Consider the following 20,777-nt stretch of genomic DNA (forward strand, 5'->3'; position numbering starts at 1 on the left):
AAAAATGATTCATGCGAAAGTAAAACTAAGAATATTTATAGAAATTTCAGTAAAGATATGGGATACTTTTGCAAAATAAGGATATTTTGGGAAAATAATAAATAAAATAAAAGTAGAGAAACTAGTAAAACATTTGAATATAAGAAGAATGCTCAGCTCATACTCTTCTAAGATATGAGATCCCTTATGTCTTTACACATACATTAAGCATCATTTGGATTTATTAGAAGGCTCCCTAAACATATTATTCCTCTTCTCATCATTATTGTATTATGATATGAAAAATATGCTAGGGAATTTTGTGGAAAGGCATTTTATGGCACATTTTTGCGTGAGAGACCAGCCATCTCTGTTGAACTAAATGAATAAGACAAAATCTGCTGAAAAGTGAGCCTGTGTGGCTGTTCTCACAAGCAAATTTCGGCAGTGAAATGCCATTCCAGAAATTCGCTAGGAAAATCCTTATTATAATATTTTGTATGAGTAGGTAGATATTATTGTTATATATTACATTTTGGGATTTGCTAGGGACCATCCCAGAAAGGCATTTCATGACTGGCTGTTACATGTGAGAGAAGCCAGCTCAATTGAATTTGTTGGCACCCGGGTAGAAGTCGCCTTCAAAAAGCTAGCAGTTAAGGAGAGGGTGCCCATTCCCTTATAACCCATCCACGTCCATTTCACTTACCGATGCGAGATCTTAGCTTTTGCGTGGAATCCCCAACGATCTCCCCCTCTAAGCAGAAGCAACTTGGCGAGCAACGTGGAAACTACGAAATTTTCGAGAGAGAATTTCACCTTCCTTGGAGGCACACCAAGATCTTCCCCGAGGTACATTTCTGCCCTGGGAGGCAACACCGGGGTTACCGTGCCCTAGCTCGATACCACTTGTTAGGACCCGGGTAGAACTCACTCTCAAAAGCTAGCTATTACGGGGAGGGTGCCCATTCCCTTATAACCCATCCACATCCATTTCACTTACCGATGTGGGATCTTAGCTTTTGCGTGGAATCCCCAACGATCTCCCCCTCTAAGCAGAAGCAACTTGGGGAGCAACGTGGGAACTACGAGATTTTCGAGAGAGAATTTCACCTTCCTTGGAGGCAGACCAAGATCTTCCCCGAGTTACATTTCTGCCCTGGGAGGCAACACCGGGGTTACCGTGCCCTAGCTCGATACCACTTGTTAGGACCCGGGTAGAACTCACCCTCAAAAGCTAGCTATTACGGGGAGGGTGCCCATTCCCTTATAACCCATCCACATCCATTTCACTTCACCGATATGGGATCCTTGCTTTTATGTGGAATCCCCAACATAATATTTCTGAAAAGATATGGGATATTAAGAGCTTTTTGAGAACCGTAATATTCCTCTAACAACCCTTTAAATATTACACGACAAACATGACAGCCCTTTAAAACGTACCCATCCAAAAAATGTTTACGGTGAATGATATCCCCCCCCCCCCCCCCCCCCCCCCCCGCGGATAAAATCCCCCTTTACCGTTATTCGTTAAGTTCCCTTTTCATCACTTGGGACACCCAGCTGCATTGTACGTGGCAATCAGGTCACTTGATTCCTTCTGATGTGAAGTACATCAGCACCTTTTCACTTATGGATCCTGTAGCTAGGGTGTCCTAGTAATGAAAAGGGGAGCATTTACTAATTTCCCTAGAAAATGTTAAAAAAGGTTAATTTATCCTCAAGTAACCATTCTCACAGAGGGGGGTTTATCTGTTTAAGAGGGGCAAAATATCATTTCCCAATGTTTATCAAAACATTGGAGCGCTTAAGTCATTTCCCTTCGCGATATCGTGTATTTACATTACGTGATATGGTGTATTTATATGCATTCTCATTCTATTCAAGATCTCAATTAATCAAATCTTCTCATTGTAAACTCATGCTACAAGCATTCTTATAAACAAAATATAAAAAAAAGTACAATTTATTTATCTTTTTTCTTTAGCTATACAAAAATATCCTTACGTTCACAAATCCTACCATTGAAAACAAGAGTCAAGTTCCCAGCCTTCAAACCCCCCCTTCCGAACCAGCTCCTCCCGGCAAAACCTCGCCGTCATCAACCCCTCAACAAAACCCACTTACCGTATTCCGGCCAAAGTCAGACCTAAATCCGACAACGGGGCCGAACTAGTCATCCTCTTGTAAGAACCACACCACTTTCCCTGCACGTAACCGATCCGCCTCCATGGTGGCAAATACATGTCTTTGCTCTTCATGGACTCCTTCGCAGAGGCACACATAATCCTCACCACTTGCTTCAGTGTCTCACATTTTCCGACGAAAACCGCAGGAAAAACACCGAGCAGCGACAGGTAACGGCTCGTCGGCCGGGCGATCTCGAATTCTCGAACTAGCCCGATTTCCACAATGTAGCGGGCACCATCGAGTATAACGTCAATGTACTCATAATCTCCCGCTGGAAATTGTCCGGTTTTGTCCCACCGAGACTTGCATACACCTGAAAATCAAATGTCCGAAAAATGAATTTGAGAGGAGGGTGCCAATATCAAATATCAAAACAATGGGGGTACAATTATCATTTTCTACCTGAAACGCTAGCAGGAAGATTTTTTAGGGTGCAAGCTCATAAGAGTCTAGTATTTTTGTAAAATTACAGTCAATCCTAATCCTCCTTGGCGCATCAAATGGACGGTAATCCGTACAGTACTTTTTGAAAATTACTGGACTATACGGGCTTACACCTCTAGCAGGTACTCTGCATTTTCGACCATCATTAACTCCATTACCGTCTTCATTGCACAAGAAGTTAAGAGCAGTGTTTAAAAAATGATGATCGATCCAAACCATTCATTTGATAGGCCACAATATATATATATATATATATATATATATATATATATATATATATATATATATTGTGCCACAAAATAATTTCCATAGGATGATCCCAACCCTCCATCTCATCAAATGGACGGTTTGGATCATCCTAGTGTAATCCATAGAGTACGTTTTGAAAAATAATGAAATATACAAGCTTACACCATACTAGACTACAACAGTATAACGTCTAGCAGGTACTCTATATTTTCAACTACCATTAGCTCCATTACCCTCTTCATTGCGCAAGTAATTGAAAGTAGTATTTAAAAACGCAGCCAACAAAGATACTTATCGGACTCGGAACGGGTGCGGCCAAGAACATGGTTGACGCGGTTATAACTCAAGAGAGTAAAAAAAAGTATTTATTGACCCTCTAGTTTATTCAGTCTGTAGGAAAAAATACGAAATGTAGCTGTAGTGCACTGCGGAATGCGGCCAACTTAAAAGGTAGTCGACTCAGGCGAGTTCCGAGTTGAGTCAACGAGTTTTTAAATACAGTTTTTAAACACAGATTAAAACACTCACCCGAGCGTACGATCGACAGCAAAAGACAAAGAAATTTGCTTACCAGCGTCCAGACCTCTGTCTTGGAGCTGACGCATCAACCGGCGCTTAAAACCCTCCTCTGTCACAGTTCCGATATTCCGGCAAGCAATTTCCGTCTCAGCCAAAACCCTTAGCAGAACATGGTCGGAATCCGGCAAGACTGCGAGCAAACTCTCTAAAATCTCCCTCCTATCAGAATCCACAGATCCATCTTCCGATTCCATTCTCTTCTCTTCCGTCTCATCCTCCACGCCTTTCTCCATGAACGAATCCACGAGATCAGAAAGCTCCGGCGAGTTGGAGGTGGAATGCTCACTCCCACTACTCTCGCAGAGTCTCGCCGTCGCCATCTCGTCTAATGGTGCCGTTACTCTCTTGAACTTCACCGGAGTGTCCCTCATTACCATCAGAAATGCACAGAGATTTTTCCTTCTTATTGAATGTGTATAAATATATTTTTATATTCAAAGCCTCCTTGTTTTTATAGACAGGTTTTGGGGGAAGGATGTGCTCATGTCGTGTGATTATGAAGACACGATGTTGGGTGGACAGGGTCATAAACGACAAGAAAAAAAAATAAAAAAAATGGGGTCCACCAGATGAACCGATATCGCAGGGTGGGACCAACGTGAAAACTTATGAAGAGGGACACTTACACGTGTCGTATAAGTGGGACTTATTTGACCATTTTCATTTTTCAAGAAGACGATAGGTCTGTGTCCCTTTGGCTTTGGTGAAAGGCACGTGAACTCCTGCGCACTTTAGGAGGACTTCATGTGGATCCCACGTGCAACGATTAGAACGCCACGTGGAAGCTCAATCAGCTATACGTACCCCTACGGCGTTTAGGAGGGCTTCATGTGGAGCACACGACCAACTGTTAGAACGCCACGTCGAACCTAAATCCGCGATCCGAAACGTCATCTGTATTATCATTACGTCGTTTCGGGAGATGATTTCTTTTTACGTGAATTGTGGGCAAACTTGCCTTTTGACGTCAGATCACCCCACCAGTGGGGCGCATTATCCTGTGAGGGGGCGAAAAAATCAGGGCCCTTCCATAGGATCATCCCAAACCTTCGATCTATGAAGGCTGGGATGATCCTAGATAAGTTATCTACTACTCCGGGGAGTAGGAACTTCTTGTTCAAATAGGAATGATGGAGGAACAAAAGTTTGATGGAAATAAGGGGAAATGACCCCCACGCCCCTTTGACGGTTTCTGTGAGAATGGTTCACTGCTTGAGGATAAATGGGGGGAGGGGGTATCATTTCCCAAAATAAATTGATATGGGCAAGGCAGAGCTTTATTTGATGCTTCGAATTTGAAGTGATATAGGACGCTCTAATCAAACTTGAGGGTACACAAAAGTCAGTTGGATGGATAACAAGGGATCTTGGTGGTCGTGGGACCAAATTGGACCGTTAGATGCCTTCGGACCTCAATCAAGATGGCTTCAAGGCTCCATTAGAATTAAATCAAAGAGAGGAATACATACGAGACAGGGTCCAAATTCAACTGTTATGGGCAATCTAAGGTTACCCCACCAAGCGGAAGTCCTAAATCTCCTCAAATCGATCAAAGATGCCACATCCTACCCATCCAATTACTGAACTTCTACCATCCATCAAGCCAGTTAGCATCATCCAATGGCTGAGATTTTTTGGGCGTCCATGGCCCAAGCACAGTACGCCCAACTAGATGAAGAATCTGGATCACAGAATGATGAACCCAACAGAGTAAGAAGCCGAAGCCCCCACCTGTATAGTTTGTTTGCCCATTCAGAAGCAGAAATGCCATTTTGCTCAGGCCAACACTTGTATTTGCTCCCCACAAGCAAGGCGCATACGCTGAATCAATGGGACCCATCAGTTTTCAAATGGGACCAATCCACCACGCATCACACCAATCATTTGAAGATTGGTCCCATCATCATTTTTCAGATGGGACCAATCCACTACGCATCACACCAATCATTTGAAGATTGGTCCCATCGCTTCGGCCAATGAGAGCACAGATTTGATTCCCTTCACACTGCAGCCAGCTGACAACCATCTACTGTCTAAAGATTTAAAAAAAAAAACAAAAAAACGCACCAATTGGTATGCAGAAAAAGCAGTTATGTTCACAAAGTCTCACAACAACTATGATTTGATGATATTTGTAAAAAAGTTCTAAGTTAATGCTAGAAGCATGGGTGGTGTATATTTACAGTATATCAGCATCTCGAACAAGAGCCATAAATCAAACTTCAGAAAATAAAAAGGCTGCTGAAAATTCTGGTGTATAATCATTACTTCATATAAATAAGAACTATTAAAGAGTGCAGAGAAGTCACAATTCTGAACATGAGTCCAAAAACCATGCAAGAAAATTACCCACTTTTGCTAGTGTGCTCCGACAACCCGCGGGGAGCATTTCCAGCTTTATATCCAAATTCAGATATAAGCCACAGGACTCGGGCACAGTCCAATCTACTTCATTCCAACAAATGCACGAGAAATTTAGGAGCTATCCATTGGAGTGTCGGTCCCATTTAGCGAGGTGATATTGTAGGGACTGTCGAGTACTTTCTTCTCGTTCTTGCCAGCTCCGAAGGTAAATTCTTGTGGGGAGATGTTTAGGGTGGCACGCTCAAAGATGGAGGTCGCGGAGGGCTGACTGAAAGCTGGAAGAGGTTCTACATTGTTCGGTTTTGGAAACCCAAATCCGAATGATGGTGGATTTGATGAAGGGAAAAACGGGTTTGTGCTGAGCTCATTTGATCCGAAGATTCTCTGCTCATACTCCTGCAACTGCTGGTAGACGGCTACAATTCATAAATGGACGGGGTCAGAGATGCAGGTATATGCAGAACAGAAACATGTGAGTGCATCATCTTCAGCATTCAATGACTAGCATGAATTTGATTACTTCAATAATGAGGAAATGTAAGCCCTTAAAAACTGATAGAATAGTTGACGGGAAATGATATCAACACAACCATGTTTTGACATATGCCCTCACCTATCTTGTCTTCTAGTATTTAAAGAGCTGTCAAAAGGTCATTACAGTTCCCAAAAAACTCTCACAAGCCAATTAAAAACGAAAAGACAAACTAAAACCGCGCCCATAAAAAAAAAGTTGTGCTGATATCATTTCCCATGGTTGAGATCCTAAAATCTACTTTTCTCAGAATTTTGGTTCATAATCATGTTCTGGACATAAATAGAAATCGGGTGATGCAGACAACACACAAGAAAAACATCTAGAGGGCTTTATAAAAAAAAACATCTTGAGAGATGCACAAAAGACATATGCTATTATACCCAGATATTTGTGGAGGTCCAATATATTGTATTTGATACTATATGATAGTGTTACTCATACCAGATACTGAATGGATGCAGTTTTTGGCCAAAACAACCATCATTTTTCAAAGATATGTCACTTGAAATTAAATATCATGTTTGTTGCTTGTTATGTCGCATATTTACAACTATATGTTTAGATTACGTGAGCCTTATAGATGTTATAATCAATATATCATTAATAGCATCTTCTATGTTAAATTTAGTCAAGTTTTACAATATTTTATTTATACATGCCTTGTGTCTATCTCTCCATGAATCGCTGTAAGGGTATTCCATAGTGGATACATTTGAGAATTATCCGAAAAACGAGGGATGGCAAAGCCATGGAAATAGGTGAAAGGCCGAAGAAGCACTACAATTTTGCAGGTTTAGAAAGTTAGTTATAGGCTTATAGCTTTTTAAAATTGGGGAATATAGCAGTGGAATACAAAAGAACCATCATATAAAAATTTCACTAGCAGGGAATTTGGAAGAAACCATAAAATAGAAAGATAAATGAACTAATGAAGACTCGGAAATAGTCTATGCCTATAAATGTGGAGACAAGCATATGTAGAAACTTTCTAGCATTGGAGGTCAATAGATGAAGTCCCTTTGGCTAATCTAATCTTGTTACAGGTCTCCAGTCTGCCAAACTGACTTATCATAAAGGAAATTGAACTCAGCGAAGTAACGATATCCAAAAGTCAATATATGGGTTAATTCATAATTTGTTTTCTGCCGTCATATGTTTGATGTTATGATTTAGATGACACTTTGAATTTATTTTCGACATACTTTTGACACTTTTAAATGTAATGCTAGAAGTAACTTAATGTGGGCGTGTTTATGACACATGAATCTGTGTCCATAAATCATGATTATATATACTTTCTATTTTAGCCGTATCCCTGTTTCTAAATTTTGGGGGTTTGACTTGTCCGACACTCTGTGTCTATGTCGACAAATCATAGGTTTCATGTAACCTCCAAAAGGCGAGCATAATAGCTCCAACTCTTACAGCCAACACGGTTATCCCAAATTTTAAAATTGCCTAGATTTGGATTGTTCTCTACTAAATTGTTCACCTGCTAATAGAAGCAATAGGAGGCCCAACTAATGGGGCAGTCAATTAATTAATGAGGTCACAGCTAAAAATACTTAAATTGGATGAACATCCAAAAGAAAGGTACAAGAAGCTTCTAAAGAATTTGCATTTGCCATTTTAAGGTAAATTTGATATCTATACTATTCAAAAGAATATAATTTATAGGTATTATAATTACTTGAAGTATTAAAACACATATATAGTCCACTGTATAGTCTTTCCATAGTTCCACAAACTGCTGCTTCTTGATGAATTAGTCATTAAAAGTTTAAAAGTAATTCAAGATTTCATGGTACCTGACTAAAATGTAATTCTTTTCTTCAGGCAAATAATATGATAGATATCAAAAGCTAGAACTAACGACTAAGGCATGCCGAGCCCCTTTGCCAAGGTTTATTCGGGGGATCGAATCAGTTTTTGGAAGGATGCTTGGTGCTCCACCGAGCCCCTTTGCCAATTGTTTCCGGAGTTGTTTCTTGTCGCATCTTCCATCCTTGGAAGATGCGATGGTCAAAGATTGTTTTGTTCGTGAGCATGGGAGTGTGGTGTGGATGCCGGCATTCAGGAGGAATTTCTTCGAAAGAGAATTGGAAGCTTTAGCTCGCTTTTTTGAGGTGATCGAATCATGCTACATCAAATTGTCCGGGTCGGATAAGAGAGTTTGGAATTGGGATTTATCTGGGTTTTTCTCTGTGAAGTCTTTTTATTCACATCTTTCCCCATGTTCCGTCCCTTTTATTCTTGCGAAGGTGTGGAAATCTTACTGTCCCCCTCGGGTGTGCTTTTTTGGGTGGGCGGCTTGTAGGGACAGGATTCAAACCATTAGCTTTCTTCGAAAAAGAGGTATGTTTTTGGTGGATCACTGTCCTCTTTGCTTGGAAGATGGTGAGTCGGCTAATCATCTTTTCTTGCATTGCAAATTTGCTAGGAAGGTTTGGGGTTTTATTCTGAAGAGATTTGGTATATGTTGGGTGTTCCCTTCTTCTATCTTGGAGGTTTTGTCGTGCTGGGAGTTAGTGCCTTGGAAGAAGAAAAGTAAGATCTTGTGGAATATTTGCCTCTTTACATCCTTCTGGGCGATTTGGAAGGAGAGGAATGCTAGGGTATTTGAAGGGGTACACAAACCAGCCCATACAGCTCATATTAATATTATTGCCTCTGTTATAGCTTGGGTCAGGTGTTTGCCCCCGTTCCAGTTTGTTTCTGCCTTCGACTTATGGGAAGGTTGGCGAGTTTTGTGTTTGGAAGGGGAAATCGGACCCAAGGTGGTGCAAAAATGGAGCCCTCCCCCTCCGGTTGGTTAAAGTTTAACTTTGATGGCAAAAGTTTTGGAAATCCCGGCCCGGCGGGTATTGGTGGGCTGTTTCGTAACTCCAGTGGGAGACTCTATGGGCATTCTCTGGGTCCGCTGGGGGTATGTGATTCCAATGAAGCTGAGATTAGAGCGGTTTTTAAAGGCATTAAAAAAATTGCTAGTGAGGTTTTGGATACTACTATTGTGGAAGGTGATTCTTTGAATGTGGTTAGATGGTTTTGGGGGTCCGCGGTGCCGCCTTAGAGATTTTGGTCTTTCTTTGATGAGATCCACGACATTGTTGTGGGCTCATCCATTGCTTTTACTCATGTTCGTAGATCGGATAATAGCGAGGCGGATTCATTAGCTAGAGATGGTGTTGTCAGAGCGGGTTTGGAGTTTTTTTATTATTTGCCCCCTTGAGGCTCTTGTATTTTTGTGTTTTTAGTTTTCCCTTGTTGTTCTCCTCTGGGTGACATTCTTGGTCTTCCCATTTTCTTTTCTTTTTATTGATTACCTTTTCAAAAAAAAAAAAACGACTACGGCATGCCAGAGTTTCAAGTTTGATTAGGCAAGCCACAATCTTGACGTTCAAAATCTAACAGTAATCCTGCCTAATGATCATCGATAGAGACATAGTGACTCCAAAGAGAGAAAGATCCATGTATGGTATTCTTTAGGATTTCATAAGGATTGCATCAAATCACTCTTTCAGCTTTATTAGGTCACAAAATGGTTCCCATTTTCGTATATGTTTTTTCCAATCATTTTGGAAATATTTCCCCTTATCTTCTCAAACCGCATTGTTGCCTGAAAATGCATTTCCCAGATAGAATATGAATAAGTAATATTCACTACGCTGAGCAAACATTACCCCAGTTGCTATCCACCCATGGAAATGAGTGATCAAGGTCTTGGTGGCTGTACAAATTATTTTTGACACTGAAGGAAATGCAGAGGAATGAAAGTTTTGTAGTGTATTTCACCTCAATTACAATGAACACGGCATCATTTATACAGATCACAAATTGGTTAATTGTAGCAGAAATGGATAACCCAAAGACAGCTATCCTTCTTGCAGATATTATGATTTTGTTCTACCAAAAAATGTATTATTCTTTTTTTCTGAAAGGCAACTCTATTAAAATGGGAGAAAAACGATACCAGGAGGGACAAGCTGGCACTGAAAAACAAAAAGCATTAACAATTTTAAGTGTTATGATGTAGATCATAGATGTCTTTGTCAACTTCTACATTGCCTATTAGTAAGTATTGGAGCAGTTTTTTATGTCATCCGATGAACAAAGAGATATTTTTCACCCCAATGAAGGATTCCTGGCAATTTTATCAGAACTTTGAATTGATATATGACTATAATTTCCTTTGAATACACGTAGTAAGGAAAAATCTTATCGTCAATATGTGACCAGCTGGTTCTCCTCTGTCCTATATAAGAAATTAAGACTCTTCCACCATTATTTCTTGAGGTGGCTTGGTACATGAGGTTTGTAAATTCTTTGCCCTTTGCCATTTTCACTTTGTCAATATAAAGATGTGTTTTTCGATGTCTATTGACAATTCCACATAAGTACAAAAGATCAGAGAAAATAACTAGACTATATTAGGGAAAATACAGACCTGCAGATAGGTCCACTGATGGTCTACGTTCCTTCACCCATTGGTAACTTTGTGCAAGTCTCCATCCTTTGCATTTCATCAGGTAGGCTATTACAATAGCTGGTGACCTGTTAAAAGATTAATAAATGATAGCTCCAGCAACCATAATATTAAGAAATCTAGACCATTCTCTAATATATTATTTTTTCAGTAATTCAAACCTATTTTTTCCTGACATGCAGTGGACAAGAACACGTGCCTTGTCCTTTTCACATTGTTCTGCACAAACAAACACATGTCAAACTACACCATGTGCCCAATTAAGAAATAGTAACATACAAAAGCCAAGCACAATTCTGCGTAGATCTAAAAAGACTAAGACAAAGTTTATATTGTTCAAAGAGAGAAAATTCTGCCTGCTTGGTTTCTAAAGCATTTCGAGAGGGATGACCAAGTACATGAACTGTGACTTTACAGCAGTAAGTGATACGACTAAAATACAACTATACAATATAAGAAATTCCAACATTCCCCCTCAATCTGGGGAATAGTATGTCATATAATCACAGATTGGAACAAAAAATATCAACTTGTCCTTGACTCAAAGACCGTAAATAAATCAGCTAGTTGATCTTAAAACTTTTTTTTTTTTTGGTAGGTAAGCTGGGATCAACCTGTGACCTCAAGTTTGAGATACAAAAGCCTCAACCATTAAGCCACAGGCCCAACCCCTTGATCTTAAAACTTCACAAAAGGGGTAGATACATCTCCAAATAATGATTTTCTCTCGCATAGAATGACAATCAACTTCATTATGCTTGTTACATGCATGAAACAATGGATTGGAAGTAATATGCACAGCAGCGTGATTGTCATAAAACAACTACATAGGTAGCTTCACTAGAAATCACAACTCCAATAAAAATGCTTCAACTAGATAAACTTGCATGTAGTATGAGCCATAGCTCGATACTCAAATTCAACACACTAGAACGGACAGTAACACTTTGCTTCTTACTTTTCCATGTCACCAAATTACCACCTTGAAAAGTGCAATAACCAGTAGTGGAACTTCGATCATAGAGATATCCAAGTAGTGGAATTTTGATCATAGAGATATCCAGACCAATCAGAACCTATAAGCACAGCAATTTGTAGGTGTCATAGTTATGAAACACATTCTATTGCATCCATAAGGGACAAAACATAACATACCAGTAGCAAAACTGGTACAACGAAGTAGGGTAGAACATTCCGGTTAGAATTCCAGTCACATCAAATAGGTTTCTACCTGTTTCATTCCATTTCAACTAGACCAGACAAAACAAGACGAAACACCCGATTCCGGCCGGAATAGATCCAGAATTTTGGAAAATTTCTAGAGAAGTCCATCTAATTGTTAGTCTTCATATTTTTACTATTTTAGCCTTTTTGCCCGTTTATAGCTATTTGAATGGCATTTTGTCGTTTTACCCCCATCTATATATATCACATGATGTGAGAGGTCTGATTTTGACAGACTCACTTTCTTCCTCACTCTTCTCTTCCACTTCTTCCATGGAAAATAGGTTACCTCAGCGTCATCTCATCCTGCTACACCTCCCCCTCGGTCTGGCAGATCCACCTCAGGTACTGAGCTCATTCCTGTTTCTATTGAGTCCCCTATTGCTTCTAGGACTCGCTGACATTCTTCTGCTTATCCTATCTCTCATTTTGTGTCATATGATCGTGTTTCTCCATCTTACATGAGTTCTCTTTCTTCTTTATCATCAACTGCTCTCCCCAAGTCTGGTGCAGAGGCATTAGCTCATCTAGATTGGCATTCTGCTATGGAGCTGAGATGGAGGCCCTTCACTCTAACAGTACATGGGAGCTAATTCCGTTGTCTAAGGGTGCTCAAGCTGTTGGCTATTGTTGGGTGTTTTCTGTGAAGTATTTGCCAAGCAGTACCATGGATCATTTGAAAGCCCGTTTGGTTGCTAAGGTGTATACCCAGACGTTTGGTGTGTTTATCTCCTAAGCAGTTAACCGAAGTTGGCCAGTCTATCAGTTGGATGTGAAGAATGCCTTTTACATGGTGACCTCAATGAAGAGGTGTATATGGAGCAACCTCCTGGGTTTGTCGCTCAAGGGGGGATTAATTCTGTATATTGTCTCCGTAAGGCATTATATGCGCTCATGAGCATGGTTTGGTAGATTCAACGAGGCCATTATGCAATTTAGTATGAAGCAGTGTGTAGTTGACCACTCTGCATTCAACGCCTTTCTGATTCTGGCTATATCCTGTTGATTGTGTATGTGGATGACAGTGAGATTATTGGGGATGATAAGACAGGTATTCAACGACTTAAAGCATCCCTTCAGAAGTAATTTTGCACCAAAGGCTTAGAACGTCTTCGGTCACCATTCAAAAAAAAAAAAAACGTCTTTGGTATTTTCTAGGTATAGAGGTGGCATATTCTCGAGGTGGTCTTTCCTTGTCACATAGGAAGTATGTTCTGGACATACTGTAGGAGATGGGGTCCTTAGGAACAAAGCCTACCGAGGTTCCTATGGACCCAAATGTAAAACCTTATCCAGATCAGGAGGAGTTGTTGGAAGGCCCTGGCAGATATAGGAGACTTGTTGGCAAATTGATGCAGATTGGGCAGGATCTCCAACAGATAGGAGATCGACTACAAGTTACTACACCACAAAGAGGAAATCTAATGTCTTGGCGGCGTAAGAAACAAGATGTGGTACCTAGGTCGAGTGCAGAGGCAGAATATTGAGCCATGGCTCGTATATGTGGAGAGTTGACCTGGTCGAGGTCTCTCCTATCACAGATTGGTATTCCTTCTTCATCCCCAGCATCACTCTATCGTGACAACAGGGCAACACTTCATATTGCTTCCAATCCAGTGTTCCATGAGAGGATGAAGCATATTGAAGTAGATTGTCACTTTGTTTGTGAGAAGCTTCAAAGAGGAGAAATTAGCACCATCTTCACTTGATCTCCACATTAGTTGGCATATGTATTTACTAAACCATTGGGGAAGTCCATATTAAAAGATATTTGTAACAAGCTGAGGTTGTATGACATATATACTTCAGCTTGAGAGGGAGTGCTAGAAGGGTATTTTAGTCTTTATATGTAACCCTCGTGCTCACGTGTATGTATGGAGTAGGAGTTGTACATGGAAACGAACTTGCTAAATTCGCATTTGCAAGCGTTTAAGTAGATGGTGGGCAGGGCATGTCACTGGAGGGAGGATAAGGTCGGTAGGAATAAGCCAACGTGATGGGGGCTTTGAAACTATTGAGACAACTATAGAATCTGCAACTACAAGAGGATCATAGAAGACAGGTTCAAATCAACAAATTAACTATCATCGGAAAAGAAAGGAACTAATTTAAAAAAAAGCAAAATAAAAAAAAACAAAATGGCGAGGCAGCATCGAAAAAAGGCCTCTTCATCTGTGGGGCAAGTTCCCTTGAGCTTAATTAGGGAAAAGTAAATTTTAGTTCTTAGACCATGGTCATTTGTCTTTTGATTTCCTTCCTTACTCGTCTTTTTATAATAATTGACAAATAGAGTACAGTTACAACTTTTTTATGTTTGTCATAGCAAAAAATGTAATGATTTCAGTACAAATTTTATCAAGATATTCAAAAGGAATGCCAAATGGTCCAAGTATCTCAACACAGAACCACGAGCCCAAAAAGTTAACCATTACAGTGAACCAAAAATTCCTAGAAGCAATGTAGAACTTAATAAATGACATCGAATGATGCAGGCATGCACATTAATCCAGCACTCTTGCATGCGCGCGCGCGCGCACACACACACAATGCTAAACAACAGAAGCCTTAAGAGCTAACAAATATTAATTAACAAACAGAGAGCTAAATAATATAATGTACATACCTAAAAACTGAATTGCGTCTTCAAATGGTAAATTTTTCTCTTCCTGGAGGCAATGATAGGTGAAAGAATTCTTGTACAAATTTTGACAAGCAGGTACAGTCTGCATATCACCCAAAATCAGAAAGGACATCAAGCTCCTCAGTAGAAAGAAACACATTGTTCCCTTCTTAAAAAATTAAAAAAAAAAAACAACGCAATAAACTTCGTCACAGTTAAATAAAGAAAGAAAATAATGGTCAAGTTCCCTGAACCAATAATGAGATGGAACAATCTTTTCACATCTAGTCCACCTCATCATCGCAAGAATTCTTACACAAGTTCAAGAAATTAATAGAAACCCATTTAAAACGTAACATTCAGCTAATACTCTTATGGGAATGGGATCAGGAAATTACTATTATCTAAAGAGTCCATAAAATTGGTACAATCTGTAGTTCCAACATCAGTTACTCATTATGGAAAGACAGAAAAAATGCATATATAACTCAATGCGAAAATCGTAATTCTCACACCCCATATTATTTTTCTTCTTTTTGGAATCAAGTGACTTTCATTAAGTGAAGGAGCTGATTACAAAAACTGTAGCACATGTTTTTTTCTTTTTTGCTTTATATTTTTTTCTTTCGAACAGGAGTAAAGAAAAACTGCTTAGAGGATAGGTGGAGCATACAACCAAAAATAAGCCAAAAGCAAGGACTCCAATGCATGACAAGTAAAAAGAACATCAGGCATGGATGACAAATGCAGAACTACACTACAATACAACTCAACTCAACTAAGCCTTTATCCCAAACTAGTTGGGGTCGGTAGGGGTGGTTATTTGGTTATAACCGAACCGAAATAACCGAAATTTGATAACCGAAATAATTTTGGTTATCAAATTTCGGTAACCGAAACCGAACCGATTAAAAATTCGGTTATTCGGTTATAACTGAATAACCGAATAGTGGGAGAAAGAGAGGGAAAAAAGCAAAATCTTGATTTCGATCGGAGGGTTAGGATCATCCAATCGAAATGATTTTTTGAGCACAACCTAATTGAGTTGTGATCAATCAAATGGGCGATTTTGATCATCCTACGAAGTGCCCATATAGCACTTTTTTTTTGAAAAAATATTAGTTTTTATCATAATTTCGGTTATTTCGGCTAACCGAATTTTTTTTTGAGATAACCGAATTTCCAAAAAAAAAAAAAAACGAAACCAGACTGAACCGACCGAAGTTATTTGCTTTTAACCGAATAATGAACACCCCTAGGGGTCGGCTAATGAATCCTTTATAAAATATTCATGAGCTGCTCTACACTACAATCTGCACCAAAATTTGCCAATCAATCAGTCACTGAATCTCCTTTACAATGAATACTGTTGGAGAGTATTTTGGTCATTACGTATAGTGTTGAGGGTATTGTTGTCTTTACACATGTAACCCTACTTTGGGCTCTACATATACATCATATTACATGTGGGTTCCCTTTAGTGGAGACTCATCATCTTCTCCATTCACTCTTCTTCTTCCTTTCTTCTCTACTCATTCTAAGATGGTATCATTCTAACATGGTATCAGAGCAAAAATCCTGAAAGGAGGGAAGAAAGGAAGAGTCCCTCGCATCTCCCATTCATGTTTCTCTCTCTCACATTCTTGCAAACCCTCGTGTGGGTTTTCCTTAAGCCCCCTCTCTCTTGGCTCCCTCGTGCAACCCTATCTCTATCTCTCCCATCCCGTAACCCTCTTCTATCTGTGCGCATCAACGCTTTTAACCCCACCCTTTTTTCCCGTAACCCTTTGACACAACCCCACGCTATTTTACCATAAGCCTCTCTGTCCATTCCCCCACTCCCTTACCTCCCGTATCCATTCCCCTTTTTCCGCATCAGAGCATCCAAACCCTTTGTCGGGTTGCCGTAACACCCTCAATCCTCTTTTTTGCTGCCCCAAAACCCCAAACCCACTTCTCCATTCACTCTTCTTCTTCTTCTTTTCTTAGCAAAAGAGTAGCAATCCAATAATTCAGCAACACGAGAAGGGATCACCCACAAAACCCCAAACCTCCCAAAGATGCGGCTCCAAACATTTCCAGTTATCCTGCAATAAAGGAAAATATGGTTTACTAATTCCCCAACCTTTGCGCGGGGGATGCAGTAATCGACTATTAAGATCCTATTGTTACACAAATGTTCAGCCGTCAAAATCTTATCTAAAAAAGTATTTCATCCAAACATGCATACTCTAGGCCAGTGTTTATAAATGTGGAAGCAGCGCAGAATGCAGCAAAAGAAAATTCCTTGTTAACTCGGCGCAAACGCAGCCAAGAATGCGGTTGACACAACTGAGTACTCGGTTGACGCAATCATAATTTGGGAGAGTCAAAGGAGTTTTTATTGACTCTATAGGGCGCAACGTGGAATGTGGCCAAGGTAAAAGGGAGTCGACTCGAAGGAGTCGACATGGGTGTGGGGGAGTTTTAAAACTATGCTCTGGGCAGTGCAAGGATATGCCAAATTTTGAAAAGATGCAAGGTTAGTGGGCCAGGAACAACAAGGTGATAAAAAGACCTAACGCTAAAGAACCCGGAGGGGTTCTAGATCTAAACCCTTTTATCACTAACTTCTTTCTTTATTTTAATATTACTACCTTCTTTCTTTATAAATATGGATTCAGGAGTATTCAAGAACAAAGCTACCCTATCAATCTCTCTATCAAAAAAAATTTACAGGAATATTGTTCCCTTTCGTGGCACTTCCCTCTATGCTTCCCCATTGCTTCCCTTGATGCTTCCATAACCCTTCACACTTCCAGCTTCCTCCTTCCTAAGAGGCCTCACTTCCCACTTTCGCTTCCCGCATTGGTAACTATGCTCTCACCTGATCTAAAACTCATCAAGTATTTGATTGTGCCATAATATATTTCGCTTCCCGCAAGCTCAGGAAGAAGAAAATTGCACTCAAAGGCCTTACTTAGAAATAGCATATCTAAATGCAAAGACAATAGAAGTAGAATAGCTTGTGATAACCTAAAGCATGAATCTTCACAGCCTTTGTAACCAAAATTTTTCATCTAATATGATTCCCCTTTTCAAGATTACTTAACCAAATCTTACCACTGCCTCAACATTCAGATGCCAAGTCCCAGTATGTAACAGCAAAAAAAGGCTGAAAAAAACCAGTTTCTACAAACACAAAATAAACCCATTTAACCCAAAATTATCAACCTAAGAAGAGTAATGCTAGCGAGACCAAGAGTAAGACTATGCAGGGAGCTGAACAAATGAGTTTTCGCCACAACATCAAAAGTGACGAAAGCAAGCCCTTAGGGTTCAGGTAAATCAACAAAAAAGTAGATTTACTTGCACACGTGGCACATTCTCATTGTTGGGCTCTCACATCGGTCGTACTCTCAGTCTCCATATCATTTTCAAACCAAGAACATTAGGAAACTGCAAAACTGAAGAAATTAAGTATAAAATTCACTTCTATAACCTAAACCGAGAACAAAGAATGCAATTATATCAGCAAGTCATTCACAGAATGTATCATCTAACTGCAAGTCTTATCTAACCTAAACCGAGAGCAAAGAATGGAATTATGTCAGCAGCTAATTCACACAAACCATCATCTAACTACGAGTCGGTTTTACAGATGATTCAACCAATCAACACCAGTAGTTCAACATTTAAATACAGAGATACCAAATTAAAACAGACAGTTGCAAAACCCTAGTTCTTACAAGCAGATAAAGAAATTCATAACCCAAGAATTTCCCAAACCACTACCTAAAGAGAAAATCACACACATTTGAGTGCCTATAAAAAAAGACAAAAACAGAAGAGCTCACATTGAGAACCCTATAAATCCCCAATACCAGTTGTTCAACATTAAAATACAGAGATACCAAATTAAAACAGACAGTTGTAAAACCCTAGTTCTTACAAGCAGATAAAGAAATTCATAACCCAGAACTTCCCAAACCACTACCTAAAGAGAAAATCACACGCAATCGAGATACAGATATACCAAATTAAAACAGGCAGTTGTAAAACCCTGGTTCTTACAAGCAGAGAAACAAATCCATAACCCAAAATTTCCCAAACCATTACCTAGAGATAAATCATACGCAATCGAGTGCCAAAAAAAAAAAAAAGAAACAAACAAAAAAGTTCACATTGAGAACCCTAGAAATCCTCAATACCAATAATTCAACATTAAAATACAGAGACATGAAATTAAAACAGAGAGTTGTAAAACCCTAGTCCTTACAAACATATAAAAAAATTCATAACCCAAAATTCACAAAAAAAAAAAGAAGCTCACATTGAGAACCCTAGAAATCCCCAATAACAGTAGTTCAACATTAAAATACAGAGATAGCAAGTTAAAATAGACAGTTGTACAAACAGATAAAGAAAAATCATAACCCAATATTTCCCAAACCAATACCTGAAGAGAAAATCACACGCAATCCAGATACAGAGATAGCAAATTAAAACAGACAGTTGTAAAACCCTAGTTCTTACCAGCAGATAAAGAAATTCGTAACCCAAAAATTCACAAAAAAATACAAAAAAGCTCACATTGAGAACCCTAGAAATCCCCAATACCAGTAGTTCAACATTAAAATACAGAGACACCAAATTAAAACAGAGAGTTGCAAAACCCTAGTTCTTAAAAACAGATAAAGAAATTCATAACCCAGAAATCCAAACCATAAAAGAGAGAATCACAGGCAATCGAGTGCCGAAAAAAGAAAAAAAAAAACACTCACATTGAGAACCCTAGAAATCCCCTGAGTCTTAAGAAGCTCAGCGCGTGACGCGTTGTCATAGCTACCCAAGTAGAGAAAATCAGGCAAGATCTCTGATGGGAAAGCACTATTTTGTGGGCTGGATTTCTCGAACGAAGCAGGCATACGATGACCACAGATTTTACAAACCTCACCCTCCTCGTACTTGTGATAATGCCCACAAACCCCACATGGGTTCTCTCTCTCCCTCTTCCTCATTGATAATTCCAAACCTAGATCTAGAAAAAACAGGCTTTTTTACAGATCGAAACAAAAATATTGCGGATTGAGATACTGATCAATATCTGTAAAAGGCATCTGTGAGAGTTTTAAGGTAAGGGAGTGTCAGAAATACGAGCGAATGAACCTAACTAGATTTTTTTTCACACGACTGGGGAAGCTATAAATGGAATTTGGTACTTTGGGTTCTGGGCATCCGTATGAATCGCGTTCAGAATCCAATTGGGTAATTTGGAATGCTTGATTTCTCACTTAATTAGGGGGGCTACTCGGGTCAGGTTCAACTCGAACCCGTCGGGTTCAAACCTGAAAATTCAGGGGAAAAATCAGGGGATCGGTTGTGTTTGGTTGGAGTTGGGTTCAGGTTCAAAACCCGACATTTTTAAAACAAATTACCATTTTCTGGTTTTTTTCCGAACATAAGAACCTTTTTTATTTTACCGGGATTCTTCCGGGGAGTTTTTTTTCCCACCAATCTCGCAGGGAGTTTTTTTTTTCCACAGAAATCCTAAGAACCAAAAAAATTCCGACAACCAAACGGAAGGTTAAAAGATATCACCACAACCGTATCAATCTGACTCAACCAGGCCCGAGTTGGGAAATTGGGTCGGGTTTGGATTGAGATATTAACTTTTCAGGTTAGCCTTCAACAAGTTGGGAGTCGGACCAGATTGGGTTGAAGGTTTAGGGTGTGTTCTTTAACGTTTTTTCGGACGGAAGTCCTGCTTTTTTCGAGTTTCAAGTTGGGCTCAGGCTGGTTTCAATCCTTCCCAACCGACCGAGTTGCATCCCTGTCACTCTATCTTGCCGAGATTGAATGAAGGGATTATTTACCCAAGAGTTTTTATGTGATGGCTTGGGTTCACCCATGTGGACCGGATTATTTACTAGAACCACCTACATCGAAGATGCCATCAAAGATCTTATGTGTGTCGAACATTGAACTTAGATTAACGGTCTTGATTATTGAATAATAAGATAAGTATGAAATTACTGGATTTAAAAACTGACCAAGTGATCAATAAATGGTGTAAGGGTAATGATGGAGATTTAATGCCATGTTCAATTCCTTGGAATGTTTTTTTT

At 39.6% G+C, this 20,777-nt stretch overlaps 3 protein-coding genes across 3 annotated transcripts in view; 1 reads left to right on the top strand and 2 right to left on the bottom strand.

Moving 5' to 3' along the window:
* The window catches only part of LOC143846560 (uncharacterized), an 87,649-nt gene that overhangs the window by 45,720 nt on the left and 21,152 nt on the right, over positions 1-20,777 (top strand). The gene's annotated exons all lie outside the window — the stretch shown is intronic.
* Positions 1,933-3,850, bottom strand: LOC143846955 (uncharacterized). Its single transcript, XM_077355576.1, has 2 exons — positions 3,437-3,850; positions 1,933-2,485 (listed from the first exon to the last, which is right to left on the bottom strand). Exons 1-2 carry the CDS (start codon positions 3,819-3,821, stop codon positions 2,106-2,108), a joined length of 765 nt encoding a protein of 254 aa, XP_077211691.1. The 5' UTR covers positions 3,822-3,850; the 3' UTR covers positions 1,933-2,105.
* On the bottom strand, positions 5,551-20,072 carry LOC143846555 (protein-tyrosine-phosphatase IBR5-like). The gene is made up of 5 exons (XM_077355016.1): positions 19,434-20,072; positions 14,674-14,773; positions 10,988-11,045; positions 10,788-10,894; positions 5,551-6,224 (listed from the first exon to the last, which is right to left on the bottom strand). Exons 1-5 carry the CDS (start codon positions 19,668-19,670, stop codon positions 5,920-5,922), a joined length of 807 nt encoding a protein of 268 aa, XP_077211131.1. The 5' UTR covers positions 19,671-20,072; the 3' UTR covers positions 5,551-5,919.

The sequence above is a fragment of the Tasmannia lanceolata genome, unplaced genomic scaffold, assembly GCF_043159265.1.
Source record: "Tasmannia lanceolata isolate RefF3 unplaced genomic scaffold, GAP_Taslan_0.1 ptg000015l, whole genome shotgun sequence".
NCBI classification, from domain to species: Eukaryota; Viridiplantae; Streptophyta; class Magnoliopsida; order Canellales; family Winteraceae; genus Tasmannia; species Tasmannia lanceolata.